The 22,714-nt window shown below is 40.3% G+C and overlaps 1 protein-coding gene across 1 annotated transcript; it reads right to left on the bottom strand.

Annotated features, from left to right (window-relative positions):
* Positions 1 to 7,443: 7,443 nt before the first annotated feature.
* Positions 7,444 to 20,304, bottom strand: DHRS7C (dehydrogenase/reductase 7C). Its single transcript, XM_030014770.2, has 7 exons — positions 17,454 to 20,304; positions 16,833 to 16,988; positions 11,466 to 11,578; positions 9,842 to 10,052; positions 9,179 to 9,271; positions 8,277 to 8,432; positions 7,444 to 7,766 (listed from the first exon to the last, which is right to left on the bottom strand). The coding sequence occupies exons 2-7, from the start codon at positions 16,984 to 16,986 to the stop codon at positions 7,558 to 7,560; spliced, it is 936 nt and encodes a 311-aa protein (XP_029870630.1). The 5' UTR covers positions 16,987 to 16,988; positions 17,454 to 20,304; the 3' UTR covers positions 7,444 to 7,557.
* Positions 20,305 to 22,714: the final 2,410 nt, after the last annotated feature.

Below are 22,714 nucleotides of genomic sequence, written 5' to 3'. Positions count from 1 at the left end.
AGCAGCAGAAACTCTGCTGAAGGCATTGTGTGAGCACTCAGCATTTGTGGTAACAAGTCAGTGGGCATTGCCCCCAACACCAACTGGAGCAACTGTCCCAAGCACAGCAGAGGTCTTGGCCAAGACTGGGCTCCTGCAGAAGGATGCATGTCTCTGGGTCTGGGGCTGCAGGAATTGCCTGGGGCCACTTGCTGAAGCTGGAGCAGGTGAAGGCAATATCCTTACCTGTAGAAGGTGTGCTGTGGCTGAGAAGCTCTATTGAAGTTAAGGAACTGTGGGAGGTGAGAAGGCTGCATAGCACAAGGAATGATGAAAAAGAAATTGACAAGATCTTCACAGAAAAACTGCAAAGATGAGAGCATGAACCCCTATAATGAACAGAAGGAAGAGCAGCCAGAGACTGTGCTCACTGGAGACTCTCAGGACCGGGAACACTGGATGTTGTGGCTTCTGGCAAGAGGAGGACAACTGTTTCTCCATTGGCAGATCTGCAAATGCAGAATAATTTTGGTCTCTGGCAGCAGGCAAGAGGCTACAAGCTCTGTCTGGGGAGCATTCAGAGCCAACTGAGCCTGAAACATGCATCAGAACCAGGGGAGCATGGCAAGTGACAGTAGTGGGAGACTATGTCCTTCAGGGATTAGAGGCCACTATCTGGTGACCTGACTTGCTATCCAGGGATGTTTGCTGTTTGTTGGGGGCTTAGATCTGAGGTGTTTCAGGGAGACTGCTGGAGCCTAGACAGCCCTCAGACTATGATTCCATGCTGATTATCCATGTGGACACAAATGATACTATCACAGAGACCCTGAGCATGTCAAGAGGGGTAAAGGTGTAGGACATGAGGCCCCAAGTGGTGTTCTCATTGATCCTGCAAGGACAAGGCTTGGGAGGAGGGCATGGATCCTGTGGGTCAACACCTGATTGTGCACAGATGGTCCTGGTGATAGGGGTTTTGCTTTGACAACTGTAGGTGTCTCTCAGAGGATGAGGAGCTGTTGGAAAGAAACGGGGTCCACTCAACAAAGCTGGACAAAAGCATCTTTGTGATCAGGCTGGCCAGCCTGTTGAGAAATACTTTAAACTAGGAATAATGGAGGAGGGAGGTGTTGTCATGAGGTAGAAGCCAACAGTGATGGAAAGCAAAAGGTGCAAGGCAACAGGAAAAAATGAGACCTCAGGAATGATAAAACAGGGTAAAGAAAAACCCACCTCAAGTGTATGTAGACAAATGCAAACAGCCTGAGAAACAAGTGGGAGGACCTAGATCTCCACATGCAGTCAATGAGCTGCAATATCATCGGAATAAAAGATGTGGTTGCACAATTGGGCTGTTATAATTGCTGAAGATTAACTGTGGAGAAGGGCTTGAGGATATTGTTGCACTGAGACCACAGCAAGCTGAAAATGTGCCTGGCAGAAAGAAAGCCAACAGCATCTTGGGCTGTATTAAGAGGAACATACCCAGTAGATCCAGGGAAGTGATTATTCCTTGCCACTTAGCATTCATTAGATGACATATAGAATACTGTGTCCAGTTTTAGGCTCCACAACACTGGAAACACAGGAACAAAGTGGATTAAGTTCAGCAGATGGCCACCAAGATGTTGAGGGGGCTGGAGCACATGTGATATGAGAAGCAGCTGAGGCTTTTTCTGCCTGCAGAGGAGACTTCAGAGGGACCTGAAGCCCTCCAATATCTACAATGTCTAGCAGTCGTCCAGTTTCTACAAGAAGGTTATTTATTACATGGAGCCAGGCTTTTCACACTGGTGCATTGTAGGAGAGACACACTGAGCATAGGTTCAGATAAGAGAGGCTTGAACTTGAGAGGTTTTCAAGACTTGACTAGGTAAAGCCCTAAGCAACCTGGTCTTACCTCATAGCTGATAGGTGGGTGGACAAAAGACCTCCTGAGGTACCTTCCCACCTGAGTGTTCCCACAGTTCTTCCCCTGCTGCCTCCCAAAAATTGAATCTAATATTTGGAAATATTTGGAACCTCTTTTTTCTACTCTCTTCAGTACGGATTGCATCTTTCTTTATACTTCAAATACTAAATGAACCTTTATTTTCAAGGTTCAAGTTTTGCCCCTCTACCCAATAGCAGAGATTCCTTTCATTAGCCTATATTTTCCTACAATCAATTGTTGGCTCCTGTCCTATAACAGCATCTGATTGTGTACAATTTAAAATTAGCATCATAATTTCTTCATGCTTTTCACATCTTGTGGAAAAAAGATAAATTATATGTAGTCCACTAGCTTTATAATTGATTAATTTGTGGTCATTGTGCACCATCACTTCCCTCACATGAACTTCAGAAAGAATAATTGCCACAGTATTCTCCTTATTAATTTAGCATTTAACCTATTTCCAACTTCTAAACACTCATGAATACCTTAAAAAAAACAAACAAGCAAACAAACAAATGTAAAGCAGCATCTTTGAATAGTGACTAGAGTAGACTGTGTCCTGCCAGCTGACACCTTATTGCATAGAGCACTGTGGGACTCGCTAAAGGATGTCATTTAGGTATTTATACCCAAAGTCATCTCCTGGTACCTTTAGCAGGGTTTGTTTGATTATGTGTTTTACTCTGTGTAACTTGTCTGCAGTTTCATCAATTTTCAGCATTTTCATCATTTGGTATTCATCTAAATTTTCCCATCCAGTGGAAAAACTGACAAAATCACATTCTCTGGCTGGGGGAATGTCAAAATTATCTTGGCTGGAGACCAACTGCAAAACTCATCTATACCTATAGACTCACACAAAATTATAGAATAATTTAAGTTAGAAGGTATGTCTGGGGGTTTCTGGCCCAGCCTCCCTTCTCAAAGCCAGACCAATTAGATGATGTTGCTCAGAGCCTTAAGCAGTTGAGTTTTGAATATATGCAAGAAGTAAGATTTCCTGACCTCAATTTCCTGGCCTCATTGGCAACCTGTCCCAATGCTTGACTACTGTAATTGTGGAAAAAATAGTTCCTAATATCTAATCAGAACTTCATGTGTTCTGATTTGTGTCCATTACCTTTTTTTTCTTCCACTCTGCAGATCTGAGAAGAGTCTGGCTGCATCTTCTCTACATCATCCCACTAGGTAGCTGTAGACAGCAATAAGATTTCCCCTTTCATCCTTAGAAAAGTCTGTATTTATTCATTACAGCATACCCAGTATTCTGAAACTGCCACCTTCAGTTCTGCAGATGAAAAAAGCACTTCCTAGACAGTTTGATATCCACTCTAGTAGAAGTAGTCTCAATGCCTTGGCCAGAACACAAGATCTTAATTCCTTCCACTTGTTTCACATTATTTCTTTGTGGTAGAGTTGTTTCTAACATCTTCACTGATAGAGGTATTGTTCCTGATTCCACCTGACTTTCTGCTTTTCTTCCTTTATAATAACTGTGGTCTCTTTACAATAGTTTTTTACCCATCTCACGTTGTTCCTGGGTGTCACCAATGAATTTCCACCTCATCCAGGAACATACTTGGTTTGTTCTTACCAGATCTTTAAAAGATCTAATTTAAGTTCCACAATTTTTTCTTAGCCTGCATTTTATAAACACAGACTGGTAGTCTCTACCCTATGCTCTTTCCTCAGGGTTCTCACAGTCATTTGCACTCATACAAAGTGCTGTATGTGGACAAGAGCTTTTAAATAATTGTGCGGTAGGACCCCCATCCTGATCAATTCTTAAATCTCAGACAGTCTGGTTTTCTCACATGCTAACCGTTCAAGAAGGTATAAGTGTTTTGCTGGATGTTTTGTAAACAAATTCACCTGATGAAATGCAAGACTTCTTATCCCTATTTGCAACCCATGATTTCACATTCTGGCCCTTATTTTGACTCCCAGTTTGTAGACATCGATAGTTCTGGGTAAGTCCTGGAACAACACTATTTGAAAGTAAGAAAAAAAAAAAAAGAAAAGGCAGCTTAGAAAATACTGTGGCACTTTTATTCCAGTTCATTTGACCCAATCAATCCTGATGAATGTGGCATCTCAGTAAACTTCAGCTGCCTATGACACAGATACCCAGATCTGCAGTTGCGCTGGTTACCTGGAGTCCAGTGAAAGTTAATGAGAGAAATAGGCACTTCTAGGATGCAATTCATGTTATCCTAAGCTGTATGTCAGATAAATCACAGGTTACAGGCACCTGTTTCTTTCCACTGCTTAAGAAGGGGATGTGGGAGGTTAGCTCTGGGTAGGCTCTAAGACAGATGTCTAAAATTAGACAAGAGTCTCCTCACTTCTAAGACTTTCCAGTCTTAGCATTCTTTTAAATTCTACCTTACTTCAAGGGCACTTGTGTCCAGCAATGTCAACTTTCTTGGCCAACACCAAGAATACTTGATTTCAGCACAAAACCCATAAATTTGAAACAGTGCAGCCAGCTGCAGCTCACATTAAAAGAAAATTATGTGCCCTTTAGGCATGTGAGAAGCTTAAAAAAAAATTAAAGGAGCTGTAGTTGAATATCTTTCTCCTATGACTTCTACAACTAAATCTGCAGGCCTAGTTTTGTCCTCATTTATAAAAGTTAGTATTATTAAGGAAACCACATAGATTAAAATATGGCTGAGTGAGGCTCACAGAAAATATCTCTTAATGAACTCATAATATTTCTTTTTATTATCATAATATTTTTATATGCAACATATATCCACAGGTATTTAAACAGTAAGGCAGAGATGGACAAATGAAATAAATAGAAAACTTCAGATTAAATAATAGATTTCCCTGGAGGAAAAAACACTACTTCAGAAATATCAGTGGAGAATCCTTGTTCTCAAAATGAGAAAAGACCACAGAATTATAGAAAAGTGTGACCCATTTAAAAGGTCACCTAATCCTTCTTCTCCTTTAGGCAGGATAAACTAAAGCTACATTGCTTTTTTACAGATGTTTCATTAATCTCTTCTTTAAAGCTTCCAAAGACAGGCATTCTAAAATTTCTGTGGCAATTTATCCTTCATGCTTAACTATTCTTAGCAGAAAATTCTTTCCCTGTAAATCTCCTTTGCAGTAATTTTAGCACATTGTTCTACTACAGCAGAAATGGAGAACAGTTTAGTTCTATCCTCTTGGAGTACGTTTTAGGTATTTGAAAATTGTTTAGATATGACTTTCTTCTACTTTCTAGATTAAAATACATCTGTTCTTTAAAAATTTCTTGATAGACCACAGGTGTTATTTTACCTTTGTCACTCTCATTGCTTTTCACTGTGGTTTCTTGAACTGTTCCACATTTTTAAAGTGAAATATTCAAAACCAATGAAGAATTTCTGCTGATATCTAGAAAGTGCAAAATGGAGCAGAAGGATTATTCAGCTTATTTTAACATGCAATCCACTTGTTTTTACAACAAAGCAAGACAATGTTGTTTCATGTTTAGCTGTGATGTCCTATGATTCTCTGATCCTTTTCTGATGGAATTAGCCAGTTATTCCGTATTTTGATTTTGTGTAGCTGTGAAGGGCTTGGCTGTTGCTTAGGCACAGACACAAGTATAACTGAGACCACGGCTGAAGCACATTTGCTTGAGGGAGTAGAGTTCTGGTGAGGAGCAAGAAAATTTTTGGCAAAGTGGATGGTTGACTTCACGGTTAAGGTATAGTCATTCAAACAACAATAGAAGCCCAGTGCTACAACAGAAAATAGATGGAACTCCAACAGGTACTGCAGGAACTGGCTACTTCTCACTAGTTGTGAACTGCTTCCCTGAGTGAGGTAGATGCATGCATGTTTCTTGATTGCCAGAGCAATTGAATTAGAGATACAAGAACAGGTTAATGTCCCTGCAAGATGATAACAATGCACTGAGAATTCCTTTAATGTTTGGTGATTCTTAATGATAGAAAGACGTAGATAAGTGCAGCTGGTGTTGAAAGCTATATGAGCAACTGGACTTGTTGTAGCAGGAAGTGTAGTTTGGTTACATGCTTCTGAGTAGGTATTTCCTTTGTAGGTATTCTGCAAATAAGGCATTTTGGCAGTGTCTGCAAAAAAGCAGGTGGTCATGATCTCTGTGAGTACTGATGACAAAAGAAAGGCCAGAGGAGGGTTTGGGAGACAGAATTCAAGCTCTTAGATGTAAAAATGAAGATCAGGACACCCTTGCATGAGCTTTATTTATATTCTGGTTCAGCTCACAGGATGAAACAAAAAAAGGGGTAAGTTCACAGCATGAATGGAAAATGTGATAGGGAAGAGAAACCCAGAATATCTAGGAGTGAGAGGACTTTGGAAATTATATGGAATTTACACAATTGACATGAGTAATGGCCACGCTCATGTTGGATGTGATGATTAATTACCACACATAGCAGAGTGGACAAGGGAACTCAGTGCTCAGTAGCAGTCAGAAAAATATCTCAAAACCAGGAATTTGCATAAGACATGCAAAAGCAGAAAAGAAGTGAAAAACCCAGGAAGCATCTGTATGCTTGTCTGTGAGTCCAGATTGTTTATCTATCTTGAATGTTGCATGCAGCTGTGGCCTGTCCATCTTAAAAAAAAAAAAAAAAAGTAAGGTAAACCAAGAAAAGATATAAAGAAGAACAAGAAGAATAATCTGGACTTCTCACATACAGAGAGTGAATAGATACCAGGGCTCTCCAACTTGGAAAACAGGTAACTGCATGGAAAGTATGATGGGCATGGATGACTGGGAGTGAATGAATTGAGTACCTTTATTTTTTGTCTCTCACAGTAAAAGAAGTAGGAGATATCAGAGAACATTATCTGACAACATGTTTAAAGTAAATATAATGAAGTCTTTTTTTAATATATGATTAGTTCCTTTCCTCAGGAATGGAATGTTTCAAACAGGAATTTGAAAAATTTGTGTGAAAAATTGATAGTTTAACAAGATACAGAGACAGATTCTGTTTCAAACTGTGTAGCAGATTACCAGAACCTGGGAGAGTATAATACAGGGAGTGTCTCCATATTATTGTCCCATTCTTATAATCCATCTTTTAAGCACGTACTCCAAGGTCCTGTTGTGGATGAGATATTGAACTAGATAAGCTCTTATTTGCGCTAACCATTTGCATATCCTGCAAGTACTTCCAAAAAGCACATCTGAGGAACACTCTGATTAAGGCTCTAACCCCATTTTCCACTGATTTTTACTGCTTTCTCTCCCACATCTCCCCACTTCCCCTTCCTTTTGTTCCTGTAAGTTCCCATCAGTCCTAGCACTGACAGACTATTCTGATAAGTTGCTGCAGGTCCCCAAACTTTGATCTACCAATTTAGATTGGGAATAACTCTCTTAAAACAGTGACAGAGTTCCTGGTAGAGTTTTTCCCATACTGTTGTAATGCAAACAATGACATCTTGTCATATTCACTAAATCCAGAAGAGTAGAAATCCCACAGATGAGCGTGTGACAATGGTAGCGAATCACTAAGTGAGACGTTGGCTGGTTCATGTTTAATAAAGCTTCCTGCTTTATTCTACCCATAGTGAAAAGCAGAAATCATTGACATTTGAAACAAACTTTTTTTCAGGTCAAAAGCAGGGTAAAGAACTGAACAAAATCAATTTTCCTCTTCTGTCTTCAGCTTTTCCCTAATCCCTGAGGCAACAATGGCAAAAAACATTTCAGGGAAGAACGTGCGAATGTAAACTGCTGCTCTGGGGATAGGGTTGGCAATAAGTACCTCCTGCTTCTTACTGCTTACTGTGCACAAGACTTCCTCTGCCACCTCCACTGGGTGCACACCATATGCCACCTTTCTGAAAAAGACTGTAAATCAAACAGAGAGGAGTGAGAGCTACAAACAGACAGACAGACACATCTGAGGGAATGGTGGTGAAAAGATGCACAGCTAGTGCATCAGTAAAATTAGTTAAATTCATACACACTTTCAATCGCTTACCCCTTCCCTTTCTCTCATCACTATGTCCCTAAGATCTTTTTACAATTTTGAAGTAAAACCCTCACAGTCCCTAAGAGAAGGAGCAAACCTGAGTGCAGTGGAAGTCTCCCTTTGGACCTTTCATGCTCTGCTCTACCTCCATTTCCCATGCCCTGGTGTATTTATTTTATCACATAATGTTGTCTCTTTCCATGTTCCTTCTCTTTTCACTAGGCTTATCTGAACTCTCCAATCTTTCTTTTCTTTTGCTCCCCTAACCTGTTCATCCTTTCTGTTATTTCCATTCTTTTCCCTATGCTCCTGTCTTCTCCCTGGGAAATCCTCCATACTGCTATATGGGCCTCACCTACCATCTCTCTTGATGCATCAAACCTTACATTTCCAAATAGATGCCTCCCAGTTGCCAGGTGCTGGTTGGCGATGGTATGAACAGATGAAGGTTGGATTCACAGTGCTGACAGAAATATCAAATTCTTCCATTTCAGCTCTAAGACAATCAAAAAAGCCTACAGCAGCATGCTTAGAAGCAGCATCTAAAAGAACGAAAAAAAAACCCACATATGCATGTTTGGATATATGAATGCATTGATATACATGTATGGTATGATAGAGCTCCATAAAACATGAATGTTTGGAAAATTGAGCATGGAATGATTAGCCATCCTGTCACAATTAAAAATATCTATTTACATCTATCCTATATTTTCTGTCCAATAACTTTGCATTTTATTAATGCAAAGACTTTTCATCATAGTTCAGGATGGGTTAGTTTCATTAGGAGCTTTGGATGAAAGACCTTCTTGAAAATTTTCTGGAAAGTCAAGCAAAATACAATTATTACATCTCCTTTTAAACTCCCGCACACAAATCCATTAAGTGCATGAGTCTCACTTTACAAAGCAGTAGCTAGTATCTACCAGTATGTTACATTTGTACATTACTTCATTCTTCATTATGGTTTCTGTTAATATGCCCAGTACAGATGTTAGACCTACAAGCTTGCTGTTTCCTGAATGTCTCCTAAGATCATAAAAAACCCTTGTTGTCACATTTGATATCCTCTTGTCCCCAATATCTTAGGCAGTAGTTATACTTCAAAGATACTATTTTAACTATTTCTTCTTGAGTTCCACTTCTTTGAAATTTTTTCAGCCAAATACTGTATTAAGAGTTTACTGAATTAGGATGCAAATTAGCACTTTTAATAATCTATTATCAGTGCCATAGAATACTCACAATTTATGCATTAGAATGCACATTTTTGCTACGTATAACTTACAAGCTGAACGAAATGGGATTCCTATTTTTCCTTGGATACTATTAATAAGAACAATTTGGCCAGTTCTTCTTGAGATCATGCTGGGAAGAATAGCTAAAAAAAAGAAATAAAAAGCCACATAAGCAAAATACTTTAATGTATTTAGTAAAAAGAAGTGACAGCTGAAGTGTAGATAGCACAACTTTAATGAAGGTTGTCTCAATACCGCAATCAAAAATATCACAAAATCCAGTAGCTGGGAATTGAGTGTCTTCTAGACTTCACTTGGATTCTACATGCAGATTTGGGTGAAATATTATCACATTTAATTGTCAGCCTGTCTGTATCCTTGCAAGGGTTTTGAAAACAACTGTCTTTGTAACAAAGGTAGCAAGCACATAAATAAAGGAGTCACCATATACAAAATACAATAAGCAGACATTTAAAAAAAAAAGTCTGTCCTTCAAACACCTGCTTATATATTTCTTGACCAATCTATTTCCAAACCCAGGCACTCTGATTTTGATCTTCTTCACCTCAATTTCAGTCCATTGATTTTCACAGAATTGCTTTTGGTTCTAATGCAGAAGGCAAAAATAAGTGCAGGTGAAACAGTGTAACACCAATAACTTGGATCTCAAGCTTTAAGTGGCAACAGCAAAACAGCAAAAGAAATTAAAATACCTTTGGTTAATGTTATAGGTCCAAAATAGTTGGCATCCATTATCTTTTTATCAAGTTCCAATGAAATGCTCTGCACTGCTCCTTTCACCTTCATGCTTGCATTGTTGATCAGTATATCCACGCAGCCATAGCAATTCAGGATTTCCTTAGCTACATCTTGAATGCAGTTTATGTCTGAGATATCCATAAGTATGAGCTTTGGTGCATATGTCTAATAAAGAAAAGATTTGTTTCAAGGATACCTGTTGTATAAAAATGTATTTCTATTTACTTGTCTTGTAAATTAATCTACCTTGATATCTGAAGAAAGTGCTTTTATCATTCTCACAAAAACTTTCATTTGTTTTTTTTAACCCACTCTAGAAAGAAGGTAGTTCAGCAACAGGTATTCATAGACTCTGAAATTCAGATGAATCAGAACACCATGGGAAGGCTAAGCTGGACTAGCTGTACCCTATTGAGTTTTGTCTCTCTTGTAATCGGTGGAGACAGATAATAGACACAGGGTGACTCCTACCACTCCAAGTTATAGTCTTTCTGTAACCAGCCTCTGGAGAGCTTTGCTGACCACAGAGGCTAGGATATAGTGCTTTGATAGATAATTTACATATACATGGGGGACAGTTGAAAGGTAGGAATGGTTTGTTCAGCTATAGGTTATTCAAACAGAGTTTACATTTGTATGATTTCTGCAAAGATGTAGATTTTATCAGCTATGGGACAAAGGAATGAACTCTGACTATCTTTTACTATATTACTATGATGATGTAATGCAGATCCCTTAGTCATACTTAATATTTTTTTCCTAGTTGAATCTGCACAGACTAACATGAACATACTACTTTTATGTTTATTCATGCAGATGAATGAAGCTTACTGAAAAAAAAGGGTCAAATACAAATGTTTGTTGGTCTGGTGAGCAATGGCTGTAGAACTTGTGTGATGCCTTCAGAACACCTGTGCCCTGAAATGAGTAAGCTATCTGTTGGTCACAGAAGGAAAGCTTTCCCATGAGCATCAAAGAAACACCCTCCAAGGAACTGGCAGCAGGGGAAGCCTTGCATGTCTACTTACATGGTGACCCAGCCAGTGGTAATGAGGAAAGGGTACTCTTATTCATATGGTCCCATGCCCTTCTAGATGAGACTTCTCCCAGAGCAGTGCAGAAACTCAAAATTATTTCAATATTTAGACCCATCTCTCACTCCTTGAGCATTCAAATTATGTGAAAAATGGATGATACTTCCTGTGATTAAATGAAGCATTTTGGATCCCTTTCATCCAAATTAACAGGCAAATTCCTCTGCCTAGCATTTCTAGTTGGGAGGCTTGTTCAAAATGCAGGACCACTCAGCTGCTTTACAGTAATTGCCTTGAATTAGCTCAAGAGAGCAGGATTTCTGACTTATACTTTTGGCGTCATGCTCTGAAGACCTTCAGAGGTGTTTCTCTCTCTCTCTCTCTGGACTGTGCTAAGTGTGTTACCTGGGTGACCAAAATCACCATTAACAGTGAATCATGTTTCATGTACCTTGTTCTACTGGATTTAAAAGCGCTTTGTGTACCTGAACAAGGTGTTTCCCTCAAGTTGTGAATTTTCAAAGCAGAGTGAGGAAATACTTACCATACTGGGGTCTGCCACACTAATTAAAGCATCATACAAGGCTTCTAACTTTTCCCATGTCCTGCCACACAGCACAAGTCTTGCTCCTCCTGTATGAAACACCCGAGAACATTCTAGGAGAGAAATACATTCAAAAGAGATAATAACAACAATTTGATTTTGTTTATTTTGGTTGAAATGGGATGCTGTTTTTGCTAATGAAGTTGAATCTATGCTCTAAAATTCATTAATTTTGAAAGAATGAATATATATGAGAAAAAAGAAAACATTAAATGGCAATAATATACATGTGAGTAATAAATTAAAATTTAATGTAATGGTATAATGCACAATTAATGGTACAGCACAATGGCACTGTTTAGTCATGGGATTTAAAAATTTAATTAAGTAAATAACAATATGCCAGTTAATGGATGATGGCTTTGAGTTAGAAAAATTGTTCTCATTACCTTCCTTAATTCTCTCCACCTACAGCCACACTTGCTATAAAGCAAAATATATTCAAAACTACACGCTTTAGGTTGTTACAATACAAACTGCATCTTCTGCAACTTCATGTCTACTGCAGTGTAGAGAAGAAACCAACCAACCCCAGTAAATAGTAAAACTAGCTCTGTATGCTACCTTCATGAAACTCTTGGCAGCATGAAACTTACCTACAACTTTGAGAAAGAGCAATACAGAGAAACTTACCATCCACTGGCCCACAGATGGAGCATCAATGAGAGAGGCCTTTCTTCTACAGACCGTTCCCTCCATAGATAATCCATCCCAAGACCTTTATCTCCTGAGTATTAGAACTTCCCAGTAGTCATCAGAGGCATCAGGGACCAGCCTGAACTACCTCTTGTTCAGCTACATTCCCTGAAGCCTTGCTGAGAAGTTTCAGGGTATGCTGGGATGGCACTGCTTTTTCTCCATATATTCAGGGTTATTCTGAGCTAGGGTTCCACCCCAGTTTAAGCTAGGTCTCTGGGGATGATTCTTCTCCCTTTCTTATGCAAGTGAACTATGATTGTGCTTTTCTGAAAGTGGGGACTCACATAACAAGAGGAACTGGCAGTCGGTGTTACCCATCATACCACCTCAGTTCTGGCTACAAGACTGTAGCCAACTCATTAGTTTAGGTGTTCATGGGAGTATGTGATCAGCTCAATCCAGATTATGAAATACCAGGCTGGAGCATATTGACAGCATGTCTGGTCTATTTTCTTGTCTAGGTGGTGTTGAGGGAGAATATATTCCTCACTGTCCTGTCAGTTTACCAAAAAAAGGCGTTTTAAAACATGGAGCATAGATAACTCATGGGCATCTTTTGGGAATTCATTGTCAGTTGTATCCCTCTGGCTGTTACAGGCTGCTACAGGGTGCATGTTCTAGATCAGCTGAACTGAAACTGTGGCTCTCAGTCCAGGAATCCGTCAAGGTTGTCCTCCTGACCAGGAAAAGTACACAATTGCCCATCTTTCCATTCTTGGAATAGATAATGTCTTTCAGATAGGCCTGAGGATGTGACAGATGATGTGCCCACTGTGCCCCAAACCAGATGTCTGGTTTGGGTGCAGCCAGACAATTATTTGACAGTGGGTTACGTGTGCTGGTAGGATTGGAAATCAAGAGTTATTTTTCCCCTCATGTGTTTTTTTTCCTGATTAGGTCTCCCAAAAAGCTCTCAGCCTTGGAGCCCTCATATTTGGTCCCTAAACCAAATCTGTATGACAGTTACATATTCAGTATGGGAGGAACAGGAATGTGGTCTTACAATTACTCTTAGGCCTTTCCAGCATGCTTGATTTGTCTTAGTTACTACGGTCTTTTTTGAATGGGAAAGAGTACAAACCTAGTGCTGTCTGTCCTCCAAAAAGCATTTTCTTTAGATTTCAATGCCCACAGGCAAATCCAGTTATGCTAATATGCCCATCTTAGATTTCTTAAATGCCCATGCTAGACTCTTAGTATCTGTATGGAAGCACTTCTGGATCCACTCTTCTATTTTTGTAAACCTGTGCAGCTGGAAACTTTTATTTATGTAAACTTTTTCATTATTTACAAGAGTAATTTTATGAATGTCTTTCATTTTCTTTTTTCTAGCATAGAAAGATTTTTGATTTAAAGCCCCAAAGATTATTTGCCAGTACTAGGACAACTACACCAGTATTTTTTGTATAAATATAACAGTTGGGGCAACTTTGTGAATAAAATGTGACTATTGTGTGAACAGCGATAAAAGGGTAAAAGGGAAACGAATTATGTTCTCCTCTAGAGCTATCCTGGACTTTCCTGAGATATAGCACTGAGAAGAAACAGGAATCAGGTTAAATAACAACCATAAACCACTGCAAATAACTTCAATCGTCATAGTTTTTGTTTCTCTTTTTTAACTTTGATGAATGTCGTCTTTAGTCTGGAAATTATGGCACGTTGGAAAAGGAATTTGGCTGTTGCCTAAGAGCTCAGATATGCAGCAGCTGGCCAGACAGCTGGTATTTTAAAGCTCTGGATGAATGGCCATCGCATATGCATGAGTGGACTGCACAGTAAATTCTGCATGATTTGGAATGATTCGAGCCTGCAAATAACTTCTCAGTATCACCCTATGGGATACTGGCAGTAGATATGTTTAGGATAATAAAATAAAATTGCTTTGAGTTACCTCCTTTTTCATCTCTGTGAGAAAGGGGGGGCGAGGGGAGGTCATTGCCTTTGTAGCCTCAAGGGAGAGGCAGCAGCTAGTCACAAAATAAAAAAAAAATTTAAAAAACATGAAGAAAGGTGAATAAGGAAATTGAACTTATGAAAATATTCCCCAGGTGGCATGCAATGCTGGAGCAAGGTACCTGGAGAAATCATAGAATAGAATAGAATAGAATAGAATAGAATAGAATAGAATAGAATAGAATAGAATGGTTTGGGTTGGAAGGGACCTTAAAGATCACCTAGTTCCAACTCCCTTGCCATGGGCAGGGACACCTTCCACTAGATCAGGTTGCTTAAAGCCCCATCCAACGTGGCCTTGAACACTTCCAGGGATGGGGCATCCACAACCTCTCTGGGCAACCTGTTCCAGTGTCTCACCACCCTCACAGTAAAGAATTTCTTCCTAATATCTAATCTAAACCTCCCCCCTTTCAGTTTAAAACCATTAGCCCTCATCCTATCACTACACTCCATGATAAAGGGTCCCTCCCTATCTTTCCCGTAGGCACCTTTAAGTACTGGAAGGCTGCTATACGGTCTCCTGGGAGCCTTATCTTCGCTAGGCTAAACAACACCAACTCTCTCAGCCTGTCCTCACAGAGGAGGTGCTCCAGCCCCCTGATCATCTTCGTGGCCCTCCTCTGAACCTGCTTGAGCAGGTCCATGTCTTTCTTATGTTGGGGTCCCAGACCTGAACACAGTTCCCCAGGTGGGGTCTCATGAGAGCAGAGTAGATGGGGACAATCACCTCCCTCGACCTGCTAGCCACACTTCTTTTGATGCAGCCCAGGATGTAATTGGCTTTCTGGGCTGCAAGTGCACGTTTCTGGCTCATATTCAGTTTTTCATCCACCAATACCCCCATGTCCTTCTCCGCAGGGCTGCTCTCAATCCACTCATTGCCCAGCCTGTATTTGTGCTTGGGATTTCCCCAACCCATGTGCAGGACCTTACCCTTGGCCTTGTTGAACTTCACGAGGGTTGCACAGGCCCTCCTCTCAAGCCTGTCAAGGTCCCTCTGGATGGCATCCCTTCCCTCCAGTGTGTCGCCCTCACCACTCAGCTTGGTGTCATCGGCAAACTTTCTGAGGGTGCACTCAATCCCACTGTCCATGTTGCCAACAAAGATGTTAAAAAGCAATGGTCCCAATACCAACCACTGAGGAACTCCACTCATCACTTGTCTCCACTTGGATATCGAGCTGTTGATCGCAACTCTGAATCCAGCCATCCAGCCAATTCCTTATCTACCGAGTGGTCCATCCATCAAACCCATGTCTTTCCAATTTAGAGACAAGGATGTCATGTGGGACAGTGTCAAATGCTTTGCACAAGTCCAGGTAGATGACGTCTGTTGCTCTTCCTTTATCTTATGTTCAATAAATGTTCTGTACCCTTGCAGGTTTCCATTATTTGGCTTGAAGCCACAATGCACCAGATCTAGCACTGGTGATATTCCTGCTCCAAGCAGGGCTTCTGTCTAGAAACCTCTAGGTATCCTATGATTCTATGAGACACCCAATCTTAGCTGGAGAACTGCAAATCATACTTCTCCAAACAAAAATACTGAAATATAACCAATCAGAGAAAATTCATGCTAATATTATCTTCAACTGAAACTGAAGTGTGTCAGGGAAAGGGAAAGACCAGGTGGGACGTGGAGGTCAGAATTATTTCATACCTTGTCCTAACAGGCTCTGATAAAGAGCCCTCCTTGCCAGCATAATGTGTATTTCCATTGCAGGTCTCTGCTCTGTTTTGCTAAGGAATAATTCTGCAAGACCATTCCCTTTCCCCATCTGTTTTCTGCTTTGGAGTGCAAGGTTTCCAACATACAGGAAGTCTTCACTGAAAATGCCAAAATGTAGCCTGAAGCTCTGTTTGCCTTATCAGGCACTTGCATCTACTGGCCCTCAAGTGATGCCTAGTGCAGAACTGTACATAAGCAATATATGACCCAGTACCTTTAATCTGGTGGCATCGTGTAGGCAGGAAATACAAGCCAAGAAGAAGTATATGCTAAGAGGCTGGCCACCCAGGCAATCAGCTTATATAAATAGATAAATTATCATATACCCTTTCCTTCTGTCCAGTGAACCCACCATTACACACAGCCAGGCAGCCCAGTTGGAGGTACTGGAGTGATAAATAATATCATAAATATATAATATACAAATATAAGTGGAGTAACATGGGTGATAAAGGGGGCAGAGATACGAACAGGGACAGAGGGGTGAGCACTGTTGTTTACAGGGAGCAGGAAATGTTGAAGTAACTTTAAGGGCTGAAAAGGAACATGTAAAGAGTAAGGTGACACCTGTTTATACTGATTTGCTGCTACCCTGCAGTGACAGCTTAAGTAATAAGATCTCATAGTAGCAACATGCTAAAAATAGAACTCTTAATGTGCTTACAAAACCTCTCATTCTATTGAATTAAATAAATACAAAGCTCTGTAGTTCCTAAAAGTTTACCAGCAGTTCCTGTGGCTGAAACTAAAAATGTACATTTAAAAATCATAGGATTTGTTTAAAAATATATTTCTTAACTTCTGCTTCATCCATGCAGTTATGAATATATACAAGTTAATGTATGCACATTTTACCACCTACGAGGTGGCTCTCTGGCTGTTCCTATTCTCTGACACCGAGAAAAAATGAGACAACTCACCCTTGCCCAGTCCAGAGATGGCATCTGTGATCACCACCACCTTGTTTTGCACAGCTGACTTGGACAATAACCACCTGACTGACTGGTAAATATAAATAATTCCACTGATCCCTAAGAGAAGTAATGGTAGAGCAAGTACAGCAAGAAAACCCATCTCTGTGGGAAACAAAAGACAATATGAGAGCAACAGTAATCATAAGATGCAATCATTGTTTTTCAAATTATTCTTATCTAAAAAAACAATGTTTTCATATATAGGAAATCCAGTAATCAGCATGCCAAAGACTTGAAGCAGTGGCAAGCTTCTTTTCCAATCAATGGCTTAATATTATCATTTAATAAGCAGGGTAATACTGTTTCTTTGTTTTCCTTATCATTGCATGGTCTAACCAAATCTGGATTCCTTTTATTCAAAATTACTCTATGTTGGCAAAAACATAATAGAGTTTTAGTACAAATATTGCCTTGAGGCAAAACATAGGCTAAAATATAACACTGAACTTTTAATTATGTTACTATTACAGGAAAACAGATAAAAAGCTTTTAATCCTAATTTCAGATAAAACACATAACAAAAGTGGTTTCTGTTCTATAAAGATAGAGGAAAACAGAATCACTTACTATGGCTATGAAGACTCCAGGTACAGATAAAGCATTCTTTTGTATTTTTGTAAATTTTTGTATTAAAGGTTTAATTAAAGTCCTTTAACAATTTCATAGAGCATTGCATTTGTTGAGGCTGCTTGCCCTGAATGAGAATGGCTATGTATAGCCATGTGACAGAGATACTTTAAAAGTAAATATAGCATCTGCAGTGTGATTCAGATGCCTGACCTATCTAGTCCAACAGGCTGGGCAGCCATGTATAAGATCTTAGTACAGTATCAATTCAGCTGTACAAAGAAACATCTATCTTTCTGTCTTGCCTTCAGTTGCAGTTGTTCATGGGACTGTCTCAACTTCTCGTCATTGGCCTCCAATTAACTTTACACATAAACACATTTGTATAAACCCCATGATAACAATAGGTCTTCAAAAACAAGCAAAAGGTACCATAAAGAAGTTGTCAGTTGAAATAATCACTGTTCAGCAATATGAATGGTGTATGTATGTGTCAGGAAAAGGTCTTTGAGCAAGCTGGCTTGGAACCAGTGCATCACACAGAGCTGCTGTGGGCAGCTGAGTGGGGGAGCACAGACCGGGCTGGCGTACTGCGCTTCTAGGTGCCACAGGCTGCTTTCCACTCTTGGTATCTGCAAGCCAGATGTGCCTCTTTCCCAGCAATTTCATGACCATATCAACTTTAGGTAAGTGATCTTTAACATTTGCTGCAGAGAGACATGATCTGTTAAACTGACAATCACAGTTATGGGTTGCCCTTTGGGGTTCTAGAGAAAAGAATGGTTTACCATAAATCATTCCTGTTTGCTCTTTCAAAAAATTGTATCACAGTCTTAAAATTGTAAGTTTTGACAACTAGATTCAGTGCTCCTGTTCGTGCTGTGTAAGTGGTCATCTAAATTCTATGTTCCAGTTTTCATCTCCAGTGAAAGAATGACAAGTCTACAAATGATAGAGAATCATTGATATTGGAGTGTTGGAACAAGGAACAAGGACTTCATGGTTAGGTCTGCAGGTACCAGGACAGTGTTAGCTTTCAATGAGTGGGAAAGGATAGAAAGTTATTCAAGAAGGCGTAGGACAGGACTAGTTTGTAAACCTAACTTCCTCTAGAAGCTAATGACATTGGGAATCAACATGCATATTCCTGCCTGTGAAAGTTGAAGTTCCCTGCCAAAGAACCCAGGAGTTAAGATTTCCAAACCACAGAACTGTATAACGTGATAATGTTTGAAACATTGTGTGCCCTTCTAGCTCAGAAGACTCCATACTGAAAGACAGATATGAATAAATGCCTGCTTTCCAATGCAAAAAGGTCATGGTGTCCTGAAATTTACATCAGTTTCCACAGAAGAATGTAAAAACATAAGTCAATTGAGCTAAGAAGTCATGCCAAGCCACCTGCAGAAGCAGAGGAAATCTGATTTTCCATCACCCCTAAAGCCCCATCTATCTTCGCTTACTTTCAAAGCATCAGCTTTAAATAAATAGATATGCATTTCCCTATCAGTAAGTAAGCTGGTTTGTTCCTTTTATGGAACAGGATGTGTTGTTTGTTTAATTTATTCAGGGTTCTGAAAACATTTTTCCGTGAAGGTGAAACATCAAAAAAAAGCACACAGTAAAGACAGACGATTTATAGGAGTTCCAAGTGATTCATTTGCTTTGTTTCCAAATGAACCCGAGCAATGGTACAAGTAATGTCAGAGCAAGAACAGGAAAAAGTCAATTGAAAGAACTAGACAATCAACAATGTGTAAGATTGTAATGATAAAATGCTAACATGTCTGTTAATATTAATGAACAATTGTAAGGGAAGACTGCCTGAGTCATCTGGAAAAATACAGACATACAGTGACTGCAATAACCAAAACACCCAAATCTTTCCAAACACATCTCTCAGTTGGGTGAAGTGCCATAAAAATCCATTCTGCACTGCCACCTACAGAGCACCATTGGAAACACCAGAGAAACAATAATAATTACAAATTGTTTCAGAGGGTAGATACCATAAAAAGGGTAACTCATCTACAGGGAAATGAACAAAAGTGAGGCCCTTGCTCTCCCTCAGCTAGCTCTGAAAGTCTCTACGTTCCCAACCCCTTTGTCGAGAGCAGATCAGTATGTGTCCAAACCTGAAACTTGCTGGAGATCTAGGGCTTAATTCCCTGAAGTGATCGACCCAGGAGGCTGTCTGAGATCATTAGCATGCACTTACATTTCACATTGTTCAGAAGTGCTGGACATAGCATTGGGTGGGCAGGTGGGTGTTCTTCGATGTTTTGTTTGTTTCTTGGAGGAAACAAGAGTTTAACACACTATAGAGAAAGCAATTATTAGGGGCACTGGTGGTTAAAGCACTCATCCAAAAAGAAGAAACCAAGATTTCAAATCCATGTCTGGCCCCAAAAGATGATCCTAGCTTTACAGCTATCATTTCTGGGGGTTGTGAAATCCCTAAACATGGGCATATTCTCATCTACAGCGTAGCTCTTTATTTTAATCAGTGGCTGCCTAACATCTAGGAATACAATTCTGTCTTTGAGTAGAAATAAAAAGGTGTATGGATTTTCATATACTTTGAGAGGATATGTGTCTCCAGCACTCAAAGCCAGAGACATTTTTAATACCAGCAGTAGCCAGGTGAAGTGCTTTAGTTCTGTGCTTCTTATGCTTCTCATAAAGGAACATGTAGGCTGTAGCGAGTCCAGGGTTCCCCATTTGTCTCAAACATGTGACATTGTAGGGCATTTGCTGTGACTGCATTATTTTCACTGTTCGATGAATTTTACCTTTTTTTTTCGCCTCAGCCATTGTTTCTGTTTCCTTCTGTTCATATTTTATTGATTTTCCTTCTATTTTCTTTTGATAGCTTTGAAATCACTGAGCATACTGATAGTACCGGTTCTACTTAAAGATACTTTTGGCATTTGCTAGAATTCCTGTGTTTATACCTATGTCATAACCATCTGTGAATGGTCCCCACTATTCACAGACCTGTTGTTGACTTGCACAATTAGCCCATCATATATTCATAATACTTCTATGAATATTTTCAAGCCTTGGAAAGCACAAAATTCTTGCTTGAAAAAGCAGTCAGTACCATGTTTGGTCATGGGAGCAGCAGACACATACAGTATTTCCATTCTCAATGTAAAAAAACTAATCTTAACAATTTTGGACTAAAAAACTGCCCTTTGCAAAGTTTTGAAATCACAATGTAAGAACCAAAAACCTTTGAATCAGAAACAGTGTCAACAGAAGAACATATAGTTCAAGTCAAACACACTGCCTGCTCAAGGTCAAAACCACTCGTCAGTCCATGTCATTATTTATTTGATGTTCTCTTCCCACACATCCACAGCAGTGGTGTGCCACAGTATGTAGGTATGGTTCCTCCTACCTAATCAGAAAGGTAAGCATCCTGATAAAAAACTACAAGGAAAGTTGGTGTTCATCTCAGTAATAGAGACATATGTAGGCTCTACAGAGAGATCTGGACAGGCTGGATTGATGGCCTGAGGCCAATTGTATGAAGTTCAACAAGGCCAAGTGCTGGGTCCTGCACTTCGGTCACAGCAACCCCATGCAGCACTACAGGCTTGGGGAAGAGTGGCTGGAAAGCTGCCTGGCAGAAAAGGACCTGGGGGTGCTGGTTCACAGCCAGCTGAATATGAGCCAGCAGTGTGCCCGGGTGGCCAAGAACGCCAACAGCATCCTGGCCTGTACCAGAAATAGTGTGGCCAGCAGGAGCAGGGAGGTGATTGTTCCCCTGTATTCGGCACTGGTGAGGCCGCACCTCGAGTACTGTGTTCAGTTTTGGGCCCCTCACTACAGGAAAGACATAGAGTTGCTGGAACATGTCCAGAGAAGGGCAACCGAGTTGGTGGGGGGCCTGGAGCATAAGTCTTATGAGGAGCGGCTGAGGGAGCTGGGACTGTTTAGTCTGGAGAAGAGGAGGCTGAGGGGAGACCTTATCACTCTCTACAGCTACCTGAAAGGAGGTTGTAGTGAGGTGGGCGCTGGTCTCTTCTGTCAGGTGGCTGGTGATAGGACAAGAGGAAATGGCCTCAAGTTGCGGCAAGGGAGATTTAGGCTGGATATTAGGAAAAATTTCTTTACTGAGAGGGTTGTCAGACATTGGAACAGGCTGCCCAGGGAAGTGGTTGAGTCACCAACCCTGGAAGTATTCAAAAAGCATGTAGACAAGGTACTCCAGAACATGGTTTAGTGGGCATTGTTGATAGTTGGACTCGATGATCTTGAAGGTCTTTTCCAACCTAAATGATTCTATGATTCTATGTTTCTATGATTCTATATGAGCATATAGTCAATCTGCCCTCCTTTCTCCTGAAGGAGACTCTCTTGGGTTGACCAACAAGTTTCCCTCCAACTTCCTGGTGGGCTTGGATCTGCAGTCAGCTTCATTACGATTCATAGGCATCTGCACTCCTACTGTTGGTAGGTGTCATCTTTTCTCTTTACCTGATTTCATACATTACTGTCATGGTTTAACCCCAGCCAGCAACTAAGCACCACGCAGCTGCTTACTCACTCCCCCCCCACCCAGTGGGATGGGGGAGAAAATTGGGAAAAGAAGGAAAACTCGTGGGTTGAGATAAGAATGGTTTAATAGAACAGAAAAGAAGAAACTAATAATGATAATGATAACGATAACACTAATAAAATGACAACAGTAATAATAAAAGGATTGGAATGTACAAATGATGCGCAGTGCAATTGCTCACCACCCGCCGACCGATACCCAGCTAGTCCCCTGGCGGCGATTCCCCGCCCCCCCTTCCCAGTTCCTATACTAGATGGGACGTCCCATGGTATGGAATACCCTGTTGGCCAGTTTGGGTCAGGTGCCCTGGCTGTGTCCTGTGCCAACTTCTTGTGCCCCTCCAGCTTTCTCGCTGGCTGGGCATGAGAAGCTGGAAAAATCCTTGACTTTAGTCTAAACACTACTTAGCAACAACTGAAAACGTCAGTGTTATCAACATTCTTTGCACACTGAACTCAAAACATAGCACCGTACCAGCTACTAGGAAGACAGTTAACTCTATCCCAGCTGAAACTAGGACAATTATTCCCCATTTTTTTTCTACTTCGCAATCCACCTTTTGGTGGTCATTTTATCTCCCCTCTCTTCTCCTTCCAGAGAAACAATCCACTGTGAATTACTTTTTCCTCATTGGTCCCAGTTCTGCAACACCCATATACAAATTATGTGGCTCTGATCTGGTTACCTAGGCAAT

This window comes from Aquila chrysaetos, chromosome 5, assembly GCF_900496995.4.
Source record: "Aquila chrysaetos chrysaetos chromosome 5, bAquChr1.4, whole genome shotgun sequence".
NCBI classification, from domain to species: Eukaryota; Metazoa; Chordata; class Aves; order Accipitriformes; family Accipitridae; genus Aquila; species Aquila chrysaetos.
Note: the sequence above shows the minus strand (reverse complement) of the source record. Positions and strands in the feature narration are given on the sequence as shown.